The sequence below is a fragment of the Cucurbita maxima genome, unplaced genomic scaffold, assembly GCF_002738345.1.
Source record: "Cucurbita maxima cultivar Rimu unplaced genomic scaffold, Cmax_1.0 Cma_Scf00012, whole genome shotgun sequence".
In the NCBI taxonomy this organism is placed as follows: Eukaryota; Viridiplantae; Streptophyta; class Magnoliopsida; order Cucurbitales; family Cucurbitaceae; genus Cucurbita; species Cucurbita maxima.
The window spans coordinates 324,137-343,644 of NW_019272028.1; the positions used below are offsets into that span (position 1 = coordinate 324,137).

Sequence of the window (19,508 nt, forward strand, 5' to 3'; positions counted from 1 at the left end):
AGAGTTACTCAATACTTTCTTAGATCTTAAATCATGTTCAATAGTAAAATGAAAACAAGTTGAGTTATTGACAAAGGTTTATACTGAATGGGAATCATATTTCTTAAAGTCCGAAAGTAATTCCTACAAGTTGTGTGTAATCCTGAACAAAGAAATAAGCCGTATATATTTTGGTCCCTTCCAATCTAGCCAAACAAATAACAATACTTGCACGTTCTTCAAAATAATGCAATTCAAAGCATCCTGAACTCAATGAAATTCAGTACCTGTTTTTTCTAATATAATGTGACAGATATAGACGTCTACTCAGCTTAACACAAACACTCTCTGAAAAGCAATTTCACATACACAGAGAAAATTAAAAGCAATTTTCGACACCGCCAAAGGGTGAGGGCTGGCAATGTTGTATCAAGTTAAGGAAAATCAAACTGTGTTGATAGTATCTGCAAGGGCACGGAGAATGCAGCCTAAGCCAGCCTTTTCTGTCAATTTTTCATGTATCCTGAGACACTGATCACATGTGGGGCGATCACCAGTTGACAACCCTCTGTACAAATACCTGTAAGTACTAGTATATCTATGTCAATCAATGCTCAAGTTCAAGAAACAAGAAAACAGCCTGGAAGATCAATAAAAGTTACCTATTATGGGTCAGAAAAAGAGAATACAACGAAATAGAAGATAGTTCATAGGCGCTTTCTTGCAAAGATATTGGGTTGTGTAACTTGTCCTCATTCCATTAGTAATGAAACACTTCTTATATTTGGGAAAAACAAAAGAAAAGAAGTTTGAACAATGTTCGCCTAGTTGGCCAGTATAAATAAATATCCTATTTGGCCGTTCCATCAAATTGACCATAGAATGTACAAAATCACAAAAACTCTCAAAAGATTTCTGTCTTCACAAACTCCTTGGTTTCTGTTAGGAATGTTGTCAGGGTAGAAGAAACCAGAAATATCATTAGGTTGGTAAAGGTATAATAGTCATTAGCTAGGAGGTTTTTTAGGAGGGGAAGGAGATTGAAGTAGGTAATAGTTTAGTTGGTTTAAGCTTGAAAAAAAAGAACTCAAGAAGAAGGTTCAAAGTTCCTAAAATACTAGCCCTTTTTCATTTCTTCATTCTACATAATATTGATATAGTTATTTGGTTTGTACCACTCCCCAAAATTCTATGCTCTCATGCTGGAATTTTAACCCCAAAATAATCTCAAGAAACCTGACCGGGACTGTATAATTTTAACTTCGTAGTGCAATCAGGGTTGGCAAGGGCCCATACTTATTTCTTATCAGTGTTTAGGATGACTTCTTCGAAAGTTATTCCAAACATGCCCTTAACAAAATATTAGCAAAATTCTGTAAAACTTCAGAACTTAATGTGGGAGACAAATAAGGGGCAGACATCAGTGGAATGAAGTGCTGCTGTGTATTGAGAGAAAGGCTGGTTGTGACCTTCTAACTTAAGAAGATGTGACGAGGTATTTCTAGCTAAACGGTTATGAAGATCAGCCATCCAATCATCCAAGCACTAGGGACTAACACAATCCCTATCAATGTGGACATATCATTTTTTCTTTCAACCTCCTATCGACATGAACATATCTTAGCAGAGCTAGAAGTTCAACATTTGTTAAAGATTAAAAATAAATAAATAAATAAATAAAAAGAATAACCAGCTTCATACGCATAAAGATAATCGAAGCAATAGGAATATAGACATCTTAGCAGTTAAATACCATAAGAACTCACTTCATTAGGATATCATAATACTCCGGATCCAGCGAAGAAAACATCCCATCTACGTCCTTTATAGCCATAAGAGCCCTATGCACCACAATCCAATTTGCTGACTGCAGAAGTCCAAAAAATCACATCAGATTTATTCAATTCTCGCCCAATTCAGGCAGACCGACAACATGTAAACGTAAAATATAACACGTCCATTCATTTTGAGCAGCTGCAAGCAAATGGAGCAGACCACTTCCGAAAAATATATCAACTACCAGCAAGTTCTAATTGACCCCATCATCAAGATAATACAGGAAAAGCATTCAAAAAAGATAACGATAATTGAAAATGACTATCATCCAATAGCAGAGAACCTACCGTAATTGCCTATGGACTTCTAAAGATCACCCACAAATTTAATAATAATGAACACAAAAACTTATTAGATCTTGCAAGGAAAAAAGAACATGATGTAGAAAAACAATAACGAAGCATACAAGATTTCATAAATGAAATAAAGGATACCTTGCAGCGCTCATCTCGTGTATTCGGAGGCGAACCTTCGAGGGCAGTTTTTAGAGCTTCGACTGTTTTAGACCTGAACGAGTAAACAAATTGCTAATCGAGGCATTTTCAATTATTAAAAATGGAAGTTAGGAGGAGCTAAACATATTTAGATCTTAGAAATCAAAAAGCAGATATAGAGATCATTACTGTTTAAGTAAGCTCTCGATCTTCCGAGATTTGTGCTCAATTCTAGTGATTATGGCTTCTGCATTATCTGCTTCCACAAATGCATCTGACATTTTCGCCTATCACCCAACCTTCAGTAGAATTTCCTCGAACTTAGCCTCTGTTAGGAAACCCTGGATTTAGAAGGCACTTCTGTTTGGTATGAATAGAAAAATAGAATTTGAAATCCAAAATGATATGAGATCTTGCTTTGATCCAAAAGTTTTCCATCCAAAATAAGTCGGGTTTGACAGGATTTTAAACTAAAATTGGCCTAATCTCAATTTTACCCTATTTTGATGTCGATTGAATCCAAGAAAAAAAAAAAAAAAAAGGTTCCGGACAGACTTCGATAGCAACAATCGAAAGATGGAGGGGTGCTATAGAAAACTGACCCATGGTGGCGTGAGGTTGCGGCAGGGAAGGATATAAGAAGAGAAGAAAAAAACGTGGCGGTGGGGGCGTACCGACGACCGGCGACTAGCAACGGCAGCAGCAGAAACGAAGATATGAGAAACGAAAGAAAACAGTTGGTGCGTGGGTGAAGCTGCGGCAGCCAGCAAATATTTATTTTGGAGAAAAATCTTAATTTTTTAGACATAAATATATAATAAAATTAAAATTGTTACATAAAATATAATTACATGGGAGCGTAATGATAAAAACATATTATTATTATTATTATTATTATTATTATTATTATTATTATTACGGTTGTAAAAATAGATGTTATTCTTCGAGATTTCTTCAGCTTAATAACAGCATCCCACTGGGTTTAATAAGCGAGCAAAAAGTGTCCAAATAGTGTGCTGAATCCGAGCCAAACGCTTTGGTTCCACTTCTGTCTGATATAAACCATTCATCAAAAGATCATCTATTACAACACCAAAATTACACCTGCACAGGCTGCTGCTGCTGCTGCTGCTGCTGCTGCTGCTGCTAACTCATGGAACTTACTGTACATCAAAACTAGCCTCACGCCCCTTCAACACCACCTAAAACTCATCACCTACTCTACTCTACTCTACATCAAAACTGGCCTCTGTGTCCCAGTTTCCCAATTTCCATACAAAGATGTCACCGTACGCACAATCTTGTTTCACATCCACGCAGTTTTTGGTTTTCAGTACCTGCACTACGTACCATATTTGTATATGAGACACCCCAATTATGCTTACTTTTGCTAACAACAACATCAAAACAAACAAACAAACATACCAATATCTCATAGAATACTTTAGCACTCTCTTTTCTCGTTTTCCTGCTTAGAAGCTGTCTCAAATTTGCAGCCTCTTCCACAGTTTGCCCCCTTTGATTTCTAAAATTTTGGAGAAGATACCCGCCTAACATTCTGTACCATCATCACAGCTCTCACAACTCAACACCAAGTGGGAATGAAATGTAAGAGCAGTTCAGAAACTCGAATCCAATCCACCTTACCTTGTTCTCGCAGGGCTGCCCGGCTCCAGTGCATCCTCTTCATAAAACCTTAGCTGCTGAACAAACGACGAAAATTGGGATCAACAAAATATATTGAATACATTTCCCAAAAAGTTAACAAGCCTTACTGCTTTCGAGTTAGGAACTTTAGGGCTATCTGGACTCCCAAATAATCTAGCTGATGTTGAGCACCGAACAGGTGTCCCGGGTGCTATTGCTATTTGCTCGAGTCTATCTGAAGTTTGAGGTTCTGATGTAGACAACTGTTCCAGGACAGAAGCTTCAAAAACTGAAGCTCTATCCACAAAAGTGGTGGTTTGTTCAGATCTGTAGGTAGTGGGAGATCCAGAAATCTCTGGTTCATTTGAATGCTCTCCAGTTTTGGAAACTGTGACCGGGCTATCCATTTTCACTAACATGTCAAAAGCTGGAGAACTTGGATCATCCAAGTTTTCATGAGATTTCACCAATTCAGCAGATTCAGATATGTTCACTAACGTCTTAGAAAGAAGGGACTTAAGCTCGGGCGAAACACCTGTAGAAAAACATCATCAGAGGACAAATTAAAATTTAATACTTTTTTGCTTTTAGATCAAATATGATTTTCAAAGAACCCACTCAAGAGCCTCATAGACTTACAGGACATCAGAGGCACTGAGAAGCCAAAGGAGAGACTAGAAATTTGACTAGCTTTCCAGACAGCAAGACCACTACGAGGACATTTGCTTCTTTTTGAAACCAAGTTGCTGGCATCATATATGCTTCGCTTAAATTTTCTGATACAGTTTTAGCAACATGTTATCTCATTTGTGTCTCGAAAGAAGATAACAATTCACCAACAAATCTATTCGAAACAAAACTACGAAGGAACTTACTCGTTCGACAAAACAATAGGATCATCAACAATGCATTTTCTCTTCCTTGATGTCCTCGGTCTCTCCTTATTAGCTGGAGTCGAAATTGTTGTAAACTCAGGTGTCTTGGTACCTACATGAAAAAAAACAGATTAACACGGGTTTTAAGTAGTCAAGAGAACACAAAATTGTAGATAAATCATTTAAATGATGGAAGTTGGTTCAGAAATTTTACCCACCTGTAAAATCTGGAAATTTGGAATCAAACATTCCATCGAGTGAAATAGATAGTTGAAGACTGTTTCGAGTTCCATCACGGTCTTCCATTTCAGGTGATTGCATTTCAAGAAAATTCATATTAACCCCTTCACTATCCGTTCCAATAAGTTTTGTAGGTTCATTCTGTGCACTCCAAGACACGTTGATATCCATGCTATCCACATGAGTTGCAGAGTTATCTCTAAGTTTCTCCATGCTTCTTTCTGAGGTGCTGATGTTATCGTCTCCGTTCATGAACTCAAGTTCATTTTCTGATCGAATTCCCACACTCTGATTATCTTCTTCAGATAATTTCAAATGCTCTGAATATTCTTTCTCTGTTATAGAAACTTCCTTGACAATTACAGTTTCTTCATGAGAAAATCTATCAGTCAAAACCATTTCAGTGCTTGCTTCAGGAACTACATTTTCATATTGCAGCATTTTCTCCTTCTTCATCTCCTCTTCATCAGATCGACGATCTTCATTAAATTGTTCGGTTGCTTTGATATGCATATTCCCAGTTCCAAATACCTCAATCTCATAATTTTCATCAGAGAATGCACTCACTTGAAAATTTTCTGACACAATATCGTGATGTAATGAGCTTGCCTGCATCTCACTGTCCTTGAGGTGAGGCGAAAAGACTCTGGAGCAATAAGAATATTAAAAAAATGATCACCCTGCATAGAATGAAAATTGAATATTGAAGTTAAGGAAGTAACAGTGGAGCTTGGCCTACATACTCTTTGAATAAGGTATCATCAGAATAGCAAATACTGTGCAGTGGAGTGAATTCCTCGCCATGATTCTGCAACAGTGTAAGATAAAATTTCCAACACTATGCACGTTGATAAAGTTTGAACTTTTAAAGCTGAACTCTTAAATTGACTTTAATAGCTATTTACAAACCAAAATCAAATGAATTTAGTCTGACTCGTTTAAGCGCTAAACATGATGAAACACTTACCTCGTCAATTGACAGTGTGATGTCATTTTTCCACATGCTATCTGCATAAATTATATGACATGCAGAATAGAATTGTTAGAAGAAAATATGTATTAGCAGAAAAACGTAAAGTAAACACCATACCTTTGAGGGTAATCTCTTCATGACATACCATGTTACTTCTAAAAAAACGAAGGAACATCGAGTTACAAATAATTATAATAAAAGATAAATAAAATAAGTCAAACAGAGAGATTAACCAAACTAGATAACCTACCCAGTAAGGTCCTCAAGAATCCCCAGATCAAATGAGTCGAGTTCAAATCTTTTAGGAAGGGTAATAGCATAATAAGGTGTTTGCTTTTCCTTTCTACCACTATTCTTTGTGCTGACCACAAACTCATTGATTTCAGTCAGCACTTTATTGCAGTCAACATACAGATATTCAACTTTTTTGGAATATATCCGGGCAATGCCGAGGAGGAGGTAGGCCATTACTCTATATGTCACAGCATTCATTTCATCTTGCAAAATTTTATCTACAAACAGGCAACAAATACAGGACAGAGAGGAAAGAGCGATCAGAACCCATAGAAAATAGAAGTAACAGCAAGTAAATGAGAAGAGGAAATGTGTGCATATGCAATTTCAGTTTGAAAAGAAAGTATCAAAAAGCAGATCATTTTGAAGCAGAAAAAACTGGGAATGAACTAGAAATTAGTACAGATTATGAATCACAGTAAAAAGGGCATCAGTTTTTTCAATTAATAATGAAAGAACTATACTCTACCTTCATGCAACATTTAACTCATCTAGTAAAATTTACCAACACACAGAAACATGTACAGGATAGAGGGGCAATGGTGATCGAAACTGAGAGTAGAAAACGATAGTTACAAATAGAGCCCTTAACAGTCATTTGGTGTAACAGCCCAAGCCCACCGCTAGCAGATATTGTCCTCTTTGAGTTTTCCCTTTCGGACTTCCCCTCAAGCCTTTAAAACGCGTCTACTAGGGAAAGGTTTCCACACCCTTATAAAGGGTGTTTCGTTCTTCTCCCCAACCAATGTAGGATTCTCACATTTGGGATAGGTATTCCATATATGGCTATGCCTGAGTTCTATACATATAGATAGATCCAATTACTCCTTTTGCTATCACTTGGAAATCACACATTCATTCTAGCTAAGCTCTCCAGACAACTCGACTGTTCTTAGACTATCAAACCTCTCAGACTATCAAACCTCTCGATAGTGGAATCACAAGATTATTTGACATTTGTTTCTAGAAGTTGTTTCCCCCATGTTTTGTTGTTGTGGAAGCTTTCTTTTCCAAATCAATAGAAGCTGTTCTTCCATTAAACTTGATGAGCTTTTGAAGGATTGCCATCTATCTAATCACTGTTTTCCCAAATTTTAAAAAGTTTTATAAAAAACAAGCTGGAAAGCAACTCATAAGACCTCCAAGTTCATGGCGGACCACTTTTGGACACTTTCATATTCAAACGACATTACTCGTTCTTCTACACAAAGTGCACACAGCCGCAATTGTTTTCACGCATAAATTCCTAATCTTTTTAAAAAATGAACAGTATTACCAAAAAAAAAACGAAATAGATTGTAAGAACACTCCAACCGGTCGTCTATTTACGTTTTAGGTTTTTCTAGGAAGAAGGTAACCCTCGGATGATCTGTAAAAGCAGAAATCCAAACCAATTATAAAATTAAATCTCAGAAACTCAATCAAACAGGTAATTCCCTCACTAAATGGACTCTTTTACGATAATGGATTTCATAAACAAACAACAAGAATCAAAATCACAAATGCACTACGATTACGAGAAGGTTTCCAGGGTCCTACTTTCAAAAATTGGCAACAGAAAACTACATATATTCACAATATGTTAGGAAATATAATCATTTAAACGCTATGAAGCAACTCCATAAGCCTAAAACCAGGCGCACTGGAATCACTTCAGTAAACGACTCGATAATGGGACACATTCTCGTTATCTCCAAATCCCAAATGCATATACGAAAAATGGGAATAAAATTTAAAGACTTGAAGAAAGAGGAAGGCGAACCAACAGAGGATGGAATATCAGTCTCTATAACCAGAGATTTCTTAAGCTTTTTGAAGAAGTAAGCAGCGACCCAAATGGCACCTGAAGGGCCTTTCCTCGAAAGAGTGCAGTGTGAGTGGAACATAACTCTGACGAATTGTATTTTGCGCCGCAGAAAGGCAGAGGGTAAGGAAGCTTTCGGGTCTGGAATTCAAATGCGCAGAGAGTGCAGAACTTTCATGCAAAGAAGAAGAAGAAGAAGAAGAAGAAGAAGAAGAAGAAGCTTTTAACCCAACCCGAGCCCGAAATGAATAAAGGAAGCTTGGGAGGTAAGAATCTGAAATGGAAAATGTGTCCGGAAAGGAAATTTTGAAAAATTTTGGGAATAAAAAGGAAATTGGATAAATTGAGGGGTGGAACTCAACCGACGGCAAGCGACGGTTTTTTATTTGGATGTGCTTCCGTAGCTCACAATCATATACGGATACGCCCACTTTTCTCTTTTTATTTCTAATATCCTCGTATTTATCCAATAAACATTTTAATGTTAATACAAAAAAATAACATTTTTGTTTTTTTTTTATGATTTAAAATTAGTCTTTCTATTTTTTATAAGGGAAAAAAATAGTTATTACAACTAATTTAAGTTTTATTTTAAATTTTACCATGGTAAGAAAATGAGTGTTCAGATAATTTACAAAAATTCAACTCTGATAAAATTCAATAGGTGAACCGAACCTCCAAATAAAAGAGAGGAAACTTGAACGGGCACGAGAAATTTGTAGCTAGAACTTGTCGATCCATTTGATCTTTAAAAAAAAAGTGAGAATAAATCTACAAAACAAAAGTAAATTTTAATTAAAGTAAAATTATTTTAAAAAATTATATCCGGACATGAATATTTAAAATATAAAGAATAGGTGGAATAGAAAGAAAATATAATTACATTTTTTTTTTCTATTTTATCTGGATTTAAAAAAATAAAATAAAATAAAATAAAAAAGGGGTTTTCTAAATCTCCATCGTTGGGTTTTACGAAAAACCCTAGTTAGAAAGCTTAGCAAGCATCGATAGGATCAAATAAGTCCGGGCTTTCGATCCGTTCGAGCACGACGGTCTAGTTCAATGGCTATGTTTCTGAAACGTTCTTTCTTCTACAGAAGTTTCCTTCTTCTCCGAAATTTTGCCAATCCAAGTCGTAACTTTTCCTTCTTCGTTAACGATCTCTGTAACCCATGGACCTCCGAGATGCCTGGAGTCTTTGCTCTTCCTCCTGCAGATTTCATCCGAGAAAGTCGTCGGGGATTTGCTAAAGGCCGAAAATCAAGTAACCGTCTTTTCATCTCTTGTTATGCTTGATCTTCAAATCATTATTTCTCATGAAATCGAAAATTTGTTGCATTGGCTTCAAATTTTCGTTGCCGTTTCGACTTTTCTCTTAATCTTGTTGAGTATATTGTTCATGTCCCTCCTGCTTCTTACAAGTTCCGGTTTTTTATTTTTGCATTGAGAAGACGAATCTTCTACAAGTATGGCTGAAGCATTACCTGATATTAGACCAACTATTAAAGCAAACGCTAGCTCACAAATGGAGGCTGCGATAGCTGCATTATCAGGAGAATTGAGCAAACTTCGAACAGGAAGGGCATCATCTGGTATGTTTACCATCATATTATGTACCATTTACACTTCGAGGTTCCATTATGTTAGCTTGGCCTTTTGATTGCTCACACTTTCTTATACTTTGTATTTACAGGAATGCTTGACCACATTATAGTAGAAATCTCAGGTGTGAGGATGCCGCTGAATCAGATCGCAGCTGTTTCGGTCTTGGATTCAAAAACACTGTCAATAAATCCTTATGATCCTAATGTAATCAACTTGCAAAACCCTATTGTTCTTTAATTTATTGTGTTTTCTTCTTCATGGCATGTTAATTTCTTAGATTCGTGATTATTTGTGATAAAGAGACTTAACAGAGTAAATCTTGAATATATATTCTTTTAAGTTATGTTTTATTAGATCATTATCTTAATAAGATTCTTGTTTCTACTCTACCTAGCATGAGAATTCATACTTGAAAAGGCTAATCTGAGAGGGCTACTTATGATAGTTACTGTTCTATGCAGACACTGAAGAACTTAGAGAGTGCTATAGTTTCATCTCCTCTAGGTTTAGCACCAAGAGTAGATGGAGAGAGGTTAATTGCAGTCATTCCACCGTAAGCTTTCATTTGTTCTTCCACTCAAGTTAATGTGACTGTTGAAATGTGGCTCTAAGAATTATCAGGACAAAATAGTTGTCTAGAAGCTGTTCTTTTACTAATAAAATTTTCCTTTTTGTTCTTGCTGTACCAGATTGACCAAAGAGCATATCCAGGTAAGTCCTCAAGTCTTTTTTCATCCCTCCTTGTTATCAACTTATCACCTTCCTTCTTTATATGACTTCATGGTGGATATTTTTCTAGGCTATGTGTAAGCTGGTCACCAAGTGTTGTGAAGATTCCAGACAAAGCATACGACGAGCTCGTCAAAAGGTATTTTTAGTTGTACCGTCCTGCTGTGAATTTCCTTTTCAGAAATCTCTGTACTTAATCATCAAGGGGGCTGTTCTTATCGATACATGATGTACCTAGTGTGGTAAGCTCAATAGTTGTGGGAATGTCAGGATTTCTATAGTCATCTGGACAAATTCACCTCTGAATCGCAAATCTCCCCTCTTACTAAACCCTATTCCTTTTCCAATTGTGACTTATAATCAATTACAACCGACACTCTGCGCATTCCCAGTTTCAAAATCGATGCCCTGATTTTATGCATGACAAGTTGAATCAGCCTGCAAAAGCAATTTAAGCTCTTTATTTGATATTTGCATTATTTGCATTATTTCAGAGTTATGAGTTGATTGGTGGTTGATTCGCAGGCAATGGATACAGTAAAAAAGATGAGCTCAAGCTACCCGAAGGATGACATGAAAAGATTGGAAAAGGAAGTGAGTTGTTGTAGACGTTGGTTGTTACCTAATCAAATCATAGTTCAAATTTGAAACTTGCTTTTTTATTTATTAAAATCTTGTTACGTTTCTTCTTCCAGGTAGATGAATTGACCAAGAAGTTTATCAAGTCAGCTGAAGACCTCTGCAAGGCTAAGGAGAAGGAGATCACTGGAGGTTGAATATTTGGAAAAGATTATCTCCTTCTCAATTTTGACAGATTAATTTAAATTCTATTATAGACCAACAAGTGAAAATTCTGTCATATTTGGAAACATAGACGCAATCCAAATGAAATTCTGTGGGTGTTATTTTCACCTGAATGGATTCACATGTGGCAACAAGTATTAGGGTTTGAATTCTCCCAACTCGAAAAGAGAGGCATCAAAAGTTACCAACTTTTTTCTGTTTTTTCTAGCATAAAAATGGTTTTGAAGTCCGAACCGAGTTTTCAAATTTTGAGGTAAAAAAAAGTTAATTTTGAAAGTTTGAAATTTGAAAGACGACTGATGGACCACTTGTCCAGAAGATATTCAGACGACGTTGAAGGGGAAAGAGAAAATGCCTTAAGAAGAGGTGAAACTCTAACCATTATAATACGCGATGGAGCATTTACAGCAACTGCTTACCTTGATTCTAAACGGGAAAATAAGAATATATACCTCGAGATGAAGTACACCTTAAGAAACAACACCGCTTTATATACAGCCAATCTTCATGGCCTCTTTAGTTACTAGCTTAATGCCCCTCACCCACAACTCTGCCATTTCACTTCCGCCTTCACATACAAAATGCACCTCCTTGTTCTTCACAGTCACTATCCTGAATAATCCTGGTTCACTACCATCTCCCTTCTTAAGCCTGTTCTTCATGAATCTCGGGCTCGATCCAACCTCGACATCTCGGCAGACAACATTTCGTCTGCTCGACTTCCCCCACTGTAACATTCCCATGCTTCCTATCATTCTCAACTCTTTCCCATGCGGGCTTCCTTTTCCTCCTCTGGTGTGTTTCTTTACATGAGCACCATGTAACGTCAGCCCACGTGCTAGCTCGTCTAGTATCACTTCTTCTGCTTCACTCTTCTTGTTTTTTCTTGCAAGAGAGAGTGCAGTTTCGCCTCTTGGACTTCGTATATCTGCATGGGCGCCATGAGATAACAGAAGTTTACACACTGATCCATGCCCACCCCTTGCAGCTAACATGAGTGGAGTGTAGCCATCACTGTCTACAACATTTACATCAAAGCTTTTATTCGTCAAAAACTTCACTGCGTCCAAGTCTCCACGTCTTGCAGCACAATGCAAGGCATAGAAACCGGCCGCATTACGGCTGCCCATGTCGAGGGCGAATTCAAGCATCACCTTCTCGAATTGGTCGTGATTTGGGTGCAACTGATACAAAGTGATTGCTGTTTCACCAGATTTATTGCTCAGCCTTACATCAGCACCAGCATAAACAAGCAGCCGGAAAGCTTCAGCATGACCATTTGAAGCCGCAACCATGGCTGCTGTAAAACCATGATCGTCCTGGTAATCTAGATCATATCCTCCCCAGCCAATCAAAACTTTCAAGGCTTCAGTATCACCACTTTGAGCTGCTAAGATAAGTGGACAGAAGACAGACATATTGCTGGAAATTGGTCTTTTTCCAGACTTTATCAAATCAGTCACCGTTCTTTGAAAACCAAGGGACCATTGATTTGAGCCAGCAATTGAACACACGGACTGACCAGCTACATTAACTAAGCCAAAGTCGGCACCAGCTGCACCCAATACTTTTAGACATTCTTCATACTTGTGTTTTGCACATATCATAAGTGCCGTATCCCCTGAATCTGTCTTTGTGTTTAGATCACAGCCAGCATCAATGAGACATTTCATTACTGCTGACATCCCCAATCGAGCAGCCATGTGTAGCGGACGAAATTCTGCATTTCCGGTTGCTTTGACAGGGAATTCAACGTCAGCCCCGCATTTAGAAAGGACATCAACAGCTGCTGCATTGCCACAAAGAATAGCATGATGGATGAGAGTTCTTCCATAGTGAAGAACATTGGGTGACGTATGTTGAAGAAGCATGCGCAAGATAGCACCACTGCCTTCAAAATACTCCACTGCACACCAGGTAACATCATAAGGCTCTGCCAATCCTGCACCTACTCGGAACTCCTCTCCAGTATCCATATCCCAAGACCATGCTCCCAACCTTACGCTAATATCAATCCGAGCTCCAGCCTGTTTCCCATTGAAAACATCAGGGATTTGACATGCAGTGCAGAAGTGTTAAAATTAAGGAAAAGAGGGAGAAAAAGATCCTTGCATGTGCCATCTTCATTTTTCCTCGAGGTTGAGAAAATCACCTGAAGAAGAAAACGAACAATCGAGATCTTTCGACTAACAACTGCAGCGACTAGTGCTGTACAGTTGACATTTGTATGGAGAGAAGGCTTAGAGGACTGGAGTAACACTCTGGCGGTTGCATTTGCATCCACACCACACTGTCACCAGAAAAATGAAGTCAAGATTGCATCAGAACAGATATTGTAAAGAAAACCCATCTGAATTCCCCAGACCAATTAATGAAGTTGCTCCGGCCCACCATCGAATTAATTCTATCAGAGAAATAAGGAACTGTACTACCAGCCGCACAGAGCATTATTGTCTAAAGATGGGGAAGAAACCCAACCCTCGAAACTCTCACAACCAAACGAAGTTGTTGATGTTATTAATATTACTTATTAGCAAATGAATATGGAAGTACCTTTAAAAGTGTGTCCACCACATCAACAAAACCCCTGCAGCATGCAGTAACAAGGGCGTGAACTGCAATGTGGGGTCGAACCAAATCTGATCCCATGAGCAACTCTGCAGACCTTGCATGTCCATGGCAACTTGACTCCAAAAGAGCTTCCTCGCAAGCTGGCTGAGATGCCCCAGCCTTGAGCAAGATCTCGAGTATCTCAAGATGGCCCTCCCTCACTGCTGCTGTCGTTGCAAATCCCCTGAATAGTTTCTGGTTCACATCAGCTCCAACGCCCTAACATTCAAATTGAACTCAAGTCTTAGACGGAATCCAATGATAAGATTTTACAAGAAGGCGTTTGACATCGGCATTCTACGAACTCATTGCTATTAATTGTTGAATCATGATATGATCATTTTAGAAACTTCGCTTTTTCCCTAAAATTACAGAATGCGAATGACTATGCAGAAGAGATAGAAACAGAAGAATGTCCGATGTGATACGTAGGCATAACAGCGTGGAACTTTGATTAAGTAACAGTCATTACAGAAAAGCCAAAATAACAGCTGTATGATAATTGAATATGGCTTTTAAAGACCGGTTACAAAAAATATACTTTAATAGAATATAAATTACATATCTGTGTAATTTTGTCACCCCAAACGCGCGCACACACCCGTAATCATCAAATTCCACAATCTTTTGGACGACGGAAAATGCAAGTATACGATATACGGAATGAACATACAGCAATAGTAAAGTTGTAAAAATATCAGTAAAGAAAAACTGTCACTATTGCAAATCGAAAATATTATAAAGAAATTAGAAAAGAAACCACGAAAACATGAAGTCTGAGAAAGTTAATGGTTCGGCAATTACTGAGAGAGTAATCGGCGACCTCGTATGGAGGAAACGAGCAAACATTTCAGTTCAGCACAAAAAAACCGATCTAAACACCGAAGTTCGAAACGAGAAAATCAATGTGATAGTACAAGAAGACTCAGGACAAGATTATCTGAAACTAGAAATCTCCGGATTTGAAAGTCAACAAGCACTTCTCGATGAAATGCATCGAAGATTCAAATCATTGAAATCGCGACACTGATGCTGAGGAAACTTAATGCCACCGAGTAAAAAAATACAAACAACTCAGAGATGCCAGAAAATCAACGATGAAAAACGTGCACATATTTTTTGAAAAAAACAAGTCATTAAATACTCAGGAACAGATGCAAATCTGTAGGAACAAAACAATTCAAATCTCAGCGAAAGTAATCATCAACAGAATGCAAATTTAAAAAAAGACGCACCAGTAATTTCTTCACGAGAACCACATTTCCAGTGTGAACGGCGACGAACAATGCCGTGACATCAGTTTTGAACTCATCATACTCAACGCGAACTTGCGAGGCGGATTCATCACTAAGCACCAACTCAGTCTTCCTGTTCTTGAGATGCACAGCGCCAACGAAGTTAACGTCGACGCAAGGATTGGAAATGCAGTCGAGAGCCGATTTGAGATCTCCAGAGTGGGAAGCTTCAATGAGCCTCTGAGAGACCTCCGCCTCGAAGTTCAACGGAAAGACCTGTTTTCCGGAGAACACAGTCATGATTCTGGCGACGGAATCGTGAGTCCGGCAGTCCGACAGAATCGCCGGAACAAGAGGATTTCAGTTTGAGACTGAGTCTGAGAGTGAGAGTTTTTGAAATGAAGAGAGAGAGAGAGAGACAGACAGACAGAAAAGAGTGAAGAAACTTGAAAGAAGTGAGCGGCAGAGGCAGGAGACTACAGCGAGCGTGCGAATTTATGGGGATGGTTTAAATTTATTTAACCCCATCCCCTTTTTTTTTCTTTTTCGTGTTTTTTTTTTTTTTTCCTTTTTCTTTTGATTAAAAAATTATAAACAAATGTTTGACTCGGTCGCTAACGCCAAAATTTGAGATTTAAAGATGTGGGGTCCAATTTTAACTGTTCAAATTATAAGCCGCCGAATAGCTGAGCAGCTTCGGCTCGGCTTGGGAAGACGCTATAATCACGGGGGCGATCCTTCTAAGACAGTAGCGGTCGGTTCCTACGCTCTAAAATCATCACCAGCTGTAGCATGTATGAAATGTTAAAAATTGCTATGACATTAAAGGAGGGAGTTAATGCTCCAAAATGTTTAATAAAAAAAAAAAAAGGTTGTGAGGCCTTTTAGAAACCCAAGCTATGAGAGCTCATACTCAAGTTAGAAAGTTAGACAATATCATACTATTGTGGAAAGTCAAGTCAAGTCGTATTCGTCTAACACTAGATAGTGACAATTCACTGTAAATGTTGATCGGATGTCAACAACTAATCAAAGAGACAACGGATTTACAGATGAGCTGAACCATCAACCATGGTGACATCGATGTAGAAGGTCAAGAAGTTGCTAGGAGCGGACAAATATTCGTTTGTGTTTTAAATACATTGCATTTTTGGATTTAATCCCCTCCCCATAACTTCCACCCATACCAACATCATTATTAAATACAAGATTAATAATGGGACATAGCGCTGAGACAAAATATGGCCGTACAGTTTATACAACCCCCAGTGCGCCTGTGGGGCACGTACGTACCGTATAACCCTAGGGCCACACACGCAGACACGGCCACAGCCACAGGGATCCTGTTCCAGACCCTGTTTGGATCTTCTTATCCTCTCCCATTCCGCTTTGCATTTTTCCACCATTTTTTATACACTCAGATTAATGGGTAAACTTTAGGTTAAAAAACTGTATTTATTTTATTTTATTTTAAGCCAAATGCGTACTCCTGAAGCAAAAGAAAGCGAAGTATAGAATCCCTCGGTCAAAACGCACCGTATTCTAACATTTATTCTGCTTCCAATGCCTCTGCCATGTCCTCCTTTCTACGTGTAAAGTAAAGTATGAACGATGGAGATGAAGAAATCAGGGCCGCACATCACGGGGGTGCCCGTGATCTCGTGGCTTAGAGGAACACCAGATGGTGAATTCAGTTTTTATTTTATGGTGGGAGTGAAGATCCAGGAAAATCACCGGCTGCCCCACGGCCTGACGATAGCCCCCAATGAAATTTGTACGGCCAGTGCAGAGCGGAGCCGAGCCGCAGCCGACAGTGGACTCGACGGGGCATGTGAGATCGCACGTGACGGAACGTGATGGACTTTTATTTTTCCTTTTCTGCCCAGTTCAGATCTCGGCCGGGTTTCTATATTAAAAAATGGCGCCGGGTTGCCGGCAGTTACACTCCTTAGGAAGCTTCACCGGCTGTACGAGGGGAATTCCTTCAGCCAATCAATAATGGACGCGTGTGGGCACTACAATGGTTTTGTTATAATTTTTAACAAACATATGCCATTTATATTTTAAATTAAAAACATACCAAAAAAGCTAATTATAACTTTTAATAATCGTTGAATTATTCAACTATATGTGTTTTTTGGTTCATAATTGCATAAAATTTTAATAATCAATGGATGAAATATTAAATATTAATATAAATGTCTACCGTACCACAACTTAAGTTAATTATTTAAATCTTATTTTATTAATTATTATTTATGTTATTTCTGACATAATATATCGACAATAATCCTAATACATTACTAATATAATGAAAATAATGAACTTAGGATATTCATTATTTATTAATAATACTTATATTTAATAAATCAGTATCTCGTCATTTTCAATACAATTTAACTATATTTAGCAATAATTATTATGAGCGAAAGATTTGGTTGTGGTAATTGTATAATTTTCAAACCTAATATATCTAATTAATTAATATCTAACCCATATATAATATTTTTTTTGAGTGAGTTAGTTAGTTTGAGTTCAAATATTAAAATAAAAAAAATAGCTAACAATCACGTTGAAATATTTGGCATGAATTTATTGCGTTGCCATATTTTATATTATTTATTTATATATAAAATAAAAAATAAAAATAAAAATTAACCCCACATTTTGTCACGCCTACTTGGTAAGTGGCAACCGCCTGTCCCCATTACAATTCAAATTGAGGGGGGCGGCCCAACCAAAGCCTTCTCTTCAACTCAACATAAAAAAGTTTCAAACTTTTGTGGTCCATTAATCATCAAATCCTCCGTTTCTTTAATTACTATTTTTCAAATCATTATTCTTTTTTTTTATATATAGATGTAATGAATGTTGCCCCATATATAATATATAGCAATTATCCTTTTTGTTGGATGATGAAAGTTCTACATCTAATTTAGGAAATGATTATAAGTTTATAAAGAAATAATACTTTCTCCATTGGTGCGAGCCCTTTTGAGAAAGTTCAAAGCAAAACAATGAAAGCTTATGCTCAAAGTACACAATATCATACCATTGTCAACACTTTTTAATCATTAATCTCATGAGTTATGGCTAGATTTTGAATATTTTTAGATAAAGTTAGTTAGTTTATAGAGATTAATTTTTTTTTTTAATATAATTTCAAAAGGGTATTAATTTTGCTATTTTTTAAAAGATAAGTGTAACGTTAATTAAAAAAGAAAAAAGGTTCTTTAGTAATAAAATTGAATTTGAAATTAAAAAGAAATAAAGGGATAGAAAATTAGAGCGAGGCAACGACATTCAAATAATAACGGAAAATTTAAGTTTGGTTAAGAAAGTGGGGCCACTTTGATGATATATGTATATGATAAAACAAAAGAGTCCCATGTTTTGCTTCTGTCCCAATGTTGTCCCAAATGGATAAGCTTTTAAATACATTTTCTTACACGAAAATTTACATTAAATTTGTTGTTTTTATTTTACAAATCTATCTTCTTTGTTTTCGCTCGAACTAAAATCAAAGTATACTTAACATGTTACACTATAATTCATTGAGGTTGAACGAGACTATGTGTTTATGGGATCAATTTCATTAAAAATCTCAATTGTCTGATTATAAATTTTCTTGACTTCTAAAGACGGTAAAATACAAACAACTTTTTTTCAAGTTCTATTTAAACGTTACCAAATTTAAATACATTAGAAATAAAATCGAACATAACTTGGAGTTTAAGGAGGGGGAAGAGGCAAGAGCAAGTAAACTAAACTAATGACATTCGGAAAAAACAAGGTGACGGCAAAACCAAGTGAGTAATGATACTGAATAATGTCGAAAGCTTAGGAAAAGAGTTCAACTATGTATAAAGCCTAAAATCATTGTTTCTTGTCGGATAATGAAATATATATCATCTTTGTTTGGTTGAATGTTTCTTCAAGCATAATAAACAATATAAAAATAAATATAATTCGTGATAATTAATATTTAGTCATATTTTTATATTTTTTATATCAGAGGTTGGTATTTCAATAAGCATATAGATCATTTGACTGTTTAAATATTTTAAAAAATGTAAAATATATAAATACTTATGTGATTTTAGGTAATTAAAAAAATAGTAAAATGTGTAATTTTGAAGCAAGAATTTAATTTTCAAATCTTAATGATGACGTTCAGCCTCGTAGTTTTGATGCTTAATTTGATTAAAAATGAAATTCGTACCACGAATCAAACATGTTGGTAAGGACATAAAATCTTAGATGGCTTGAAATTGGCTCAAAGTAGTAAATATTTGTCACATTGCTGTTATGATATGATTTGTGAAAACTAAAAAAATAAATATAAAAAAGAAAAAAATAGGAGGAAAATGTATTTAGTTTTTACTTCTTAGCTGTTTTTTTTTTTTTTTTTTTTTTTTTTCTCGTCTAGATTTCTCTGTCTCT

General features: G+C 36.7%; 4 protein-coding genes across 11 annotated transcripts; 1 reads left to right on the top strand and 3 right to left on the bottom strand.

Moving 5' to 3' along the window:
• Positions 1–151: 151 nt before the first annotated feature.
• Positions 152–3,029, bottom strand: LOC111486990 (actin-related protein 2/3 complex subunit 5A). Of its 5 annotated transcripts, none has more exons than XM_023134190.1 (5): positions 2,852–3,029; positions 2,439–2,577; positions 2,250–2,322; positions 1,746–1,846; positions 152–568 (listed from the first exon to the last, which is right to left on the bottom strand). In XM_023134190.1, exons 2-5 carry the CDS (start codon positions 2,528–2,530, stop codon positions 424–426), a joined length of 411 nt encoding a protein of 136 aa, XP_022989958.1. In that variant the 5' UTR covers positions 2,531–2,577; positions 2,852–3,029; the 3' UTR covers positions 152–423. The 5 variants fall into 5 exon arrangements, with proteins under 5 accessions (XP_022989958.1, XP_022989959.1, XP_022989957.1 ...); XM_023134191.1 differs by having other exon boundaries at positions 2,439–2,609; XM_023134189.1 differs by having other exon boundaries at positions 2,439–2,590; positions 2,852–3,028.
• A 219-nt stretch (positions 3,030–3,248) lies between these two features.
• On the bottom strand, positions 3,249–8,426 carry LOC111487714 (sister chromatid cohesion 1 protein 2). Of its 4 annotated transcripts, none has more exons than XM_023135219.1 (12): positions 8,041–8,422; positions 6,235–6,496; positions 6,102–6,139; positions 5,979–6,019; positions 5,755–5,819; positions 4,990–5,657; positions 4,772–4,883; positions 4,536–4,672; positions 4,025–4,431; positions 3,897–3,949; positions 3,675–3,807; positions 3,249–3,586 (listed from the first exon to the last, which is right to left on the bottom strand). In XM_023135219.1, exons 1-12 carry the CDS (start codon positions 8,162–8,164, stop codon positions 3,476–3,478), a joined length of 2,151 nt encoding a protein of 716 aa, XP_022990987.1. In that variant the 5' UTR covers positions 8,165–8,422; the 3' UTR covers positions 3,249–3,475. The 4 variants fall into 4 exon arrangements, with proteins under 4 accessions (XP_022990987.1, XP_022990986.1, XP_022990989.1 ...); XM_023135218.1 differs by having other exon boundaries at positions 3,897–3,952; XM_023135221.1 differs by having other exon boundaries at positions 3,897–3,952; positions 8,045–8,125.
• Positions 8,427–9,015: 589 nt separating this feature from the next.
• Positions 9,016–11,351, top strand: LOC111487708 (ribosome-recycling factor). The gene is made up of 8 exons (XM_023135209.1): positions 9,016–9,346; positions 9,534–9,674; positions 9,776–9,891; positions 10,149–10,240; positions 10,377–10,398; positions 10,487–10,555; positions 10,942–11,010; positions 11,112–11,351. Exons 1-8 carry the CDS (start codon positions 9,145–9,147, stop codon positions 11,190–11,192), a joined length of 792 nt encoding a protein of 263 aa, XP_022990977.1. The 5' UTR covers positions 9,016–9,144; the 3' UTR covers positions 11,193–11,351.
• A 208-nt stretch (positions 11,352–11,559) lies between these two features.
• Positions 11,560–15,529, bottom strand: LOC111487706 (ankyrin-1). The gene is made up of 4 exons (XM_023135207.1): positions 15,066–15,529; positions 13,774–14,049; positions 13,373–13,510; positions 11,560–13,247 (listed from the first exon to the last, which is right to left on the bottom strand). The coding sequence occupies exons 1-4, from the start codon at positions 15,363–15,365 to the stop codon at positions 11,709–11,711; spliced, it is 2,253 nt and encodes a 750-aa protein (XP_022990975.1). The 5' UTR covers positions 15,366–15,529; the 3' UTR covers positions 11,560–11,708.
• Positions 15,530–19,508: the final 3,979 nt, after the last annotated feature.

Excerpts from the sequence above, each read along its gene's own strand:
- LOC111487714 (XM_023135218.1), bottom strand. The coding sequence starts at position 8,164 with ATGTTCCACTCACACTGCACTCTTTCGAGGAAAGGCCCTTCAGGTGCC. Across the intron at positions 3,808-3,896 it reads GGCAGCCCTGCGAGAACAAG|AATGTTAGGCGGGTATCTTC; the intron begins GTAAGGTGGATT and ends ATGATGGTACAG. Across the intron at positions 3,587-3,674 it reads AAGTATTCTATGAGATATTG|GTACTGAAAACCAAAAACTG; the intron begins GTATGTTTGTTT and ends TACGTAGTGCAG.
- LOC111487706 (XM_023135207.1), bottom strand. The coding sequence starts at position 15,365 with ATGACTGTGTTCTCCGGAAAACAGGTCTTTCCGTTGAACTTCGAGGCG. Across the intron at positions 14,050-15,065 it reads TTCTCGTGAAGAAATTACTG|GGCGTTGGAGCTGATGTGAA; the intron begins GTGCGTCTTTTT and ends TTTGAATGTTAG. Across the intron at positions 13,511-13,773 it reads TGGTGGACACACTTTTAAAG|TGTGGTGTGGATGCAAATGC; the intron begins GTACTTCCATAT and ends TTCTGGTGACAG.
- LOC111487708 (XM_023135209.1), top strand. The coding sequence starts at position 9,145 with ATGGCTATGTTTCTGAAACGTTCTTTCTTCTACAGAAGTTTCCTTCTT. Across the intron at positions 10,399-10,486 it reads TGACCAAAGAGCATATCCAG|GCTATGTGTAAGCTGGTCAC; the intron begins GTAAGTCCTCAA and ends ATATTTTTCTAG. Across the intron at positions 11,011-11,111 it reads TGAAAAGATTGGAAAAGGAA|GTAGATGAATTGACCAAGAA; the intron begins GTGAGTTGTTGT and ends TTCTTCTTCCAG.
- LOC111486990 (XM_023134190.1), bottom strand. The coding sequence starts at position 2,530 with ATGTCAGATGCATTTGTGGAAGCAGATAATGCAGAAGCCATAATCACT. Across the intron at positions 2,323-2,438 it reads ATCGAGAGCTTACTTAAACA|GTCTAAAACAGTCGAAGCTC; the intron begins GTAATGATCTCT and ends TTACTCGTTCAG. Across the intron at positions 1,847-2,249 it reads CACGAGATGAGCGCTGCAAG|TCAGCAAATTGGATTGTGGT; the intron begins GTATCCTTTATT and ends GGACTTCTGCAG.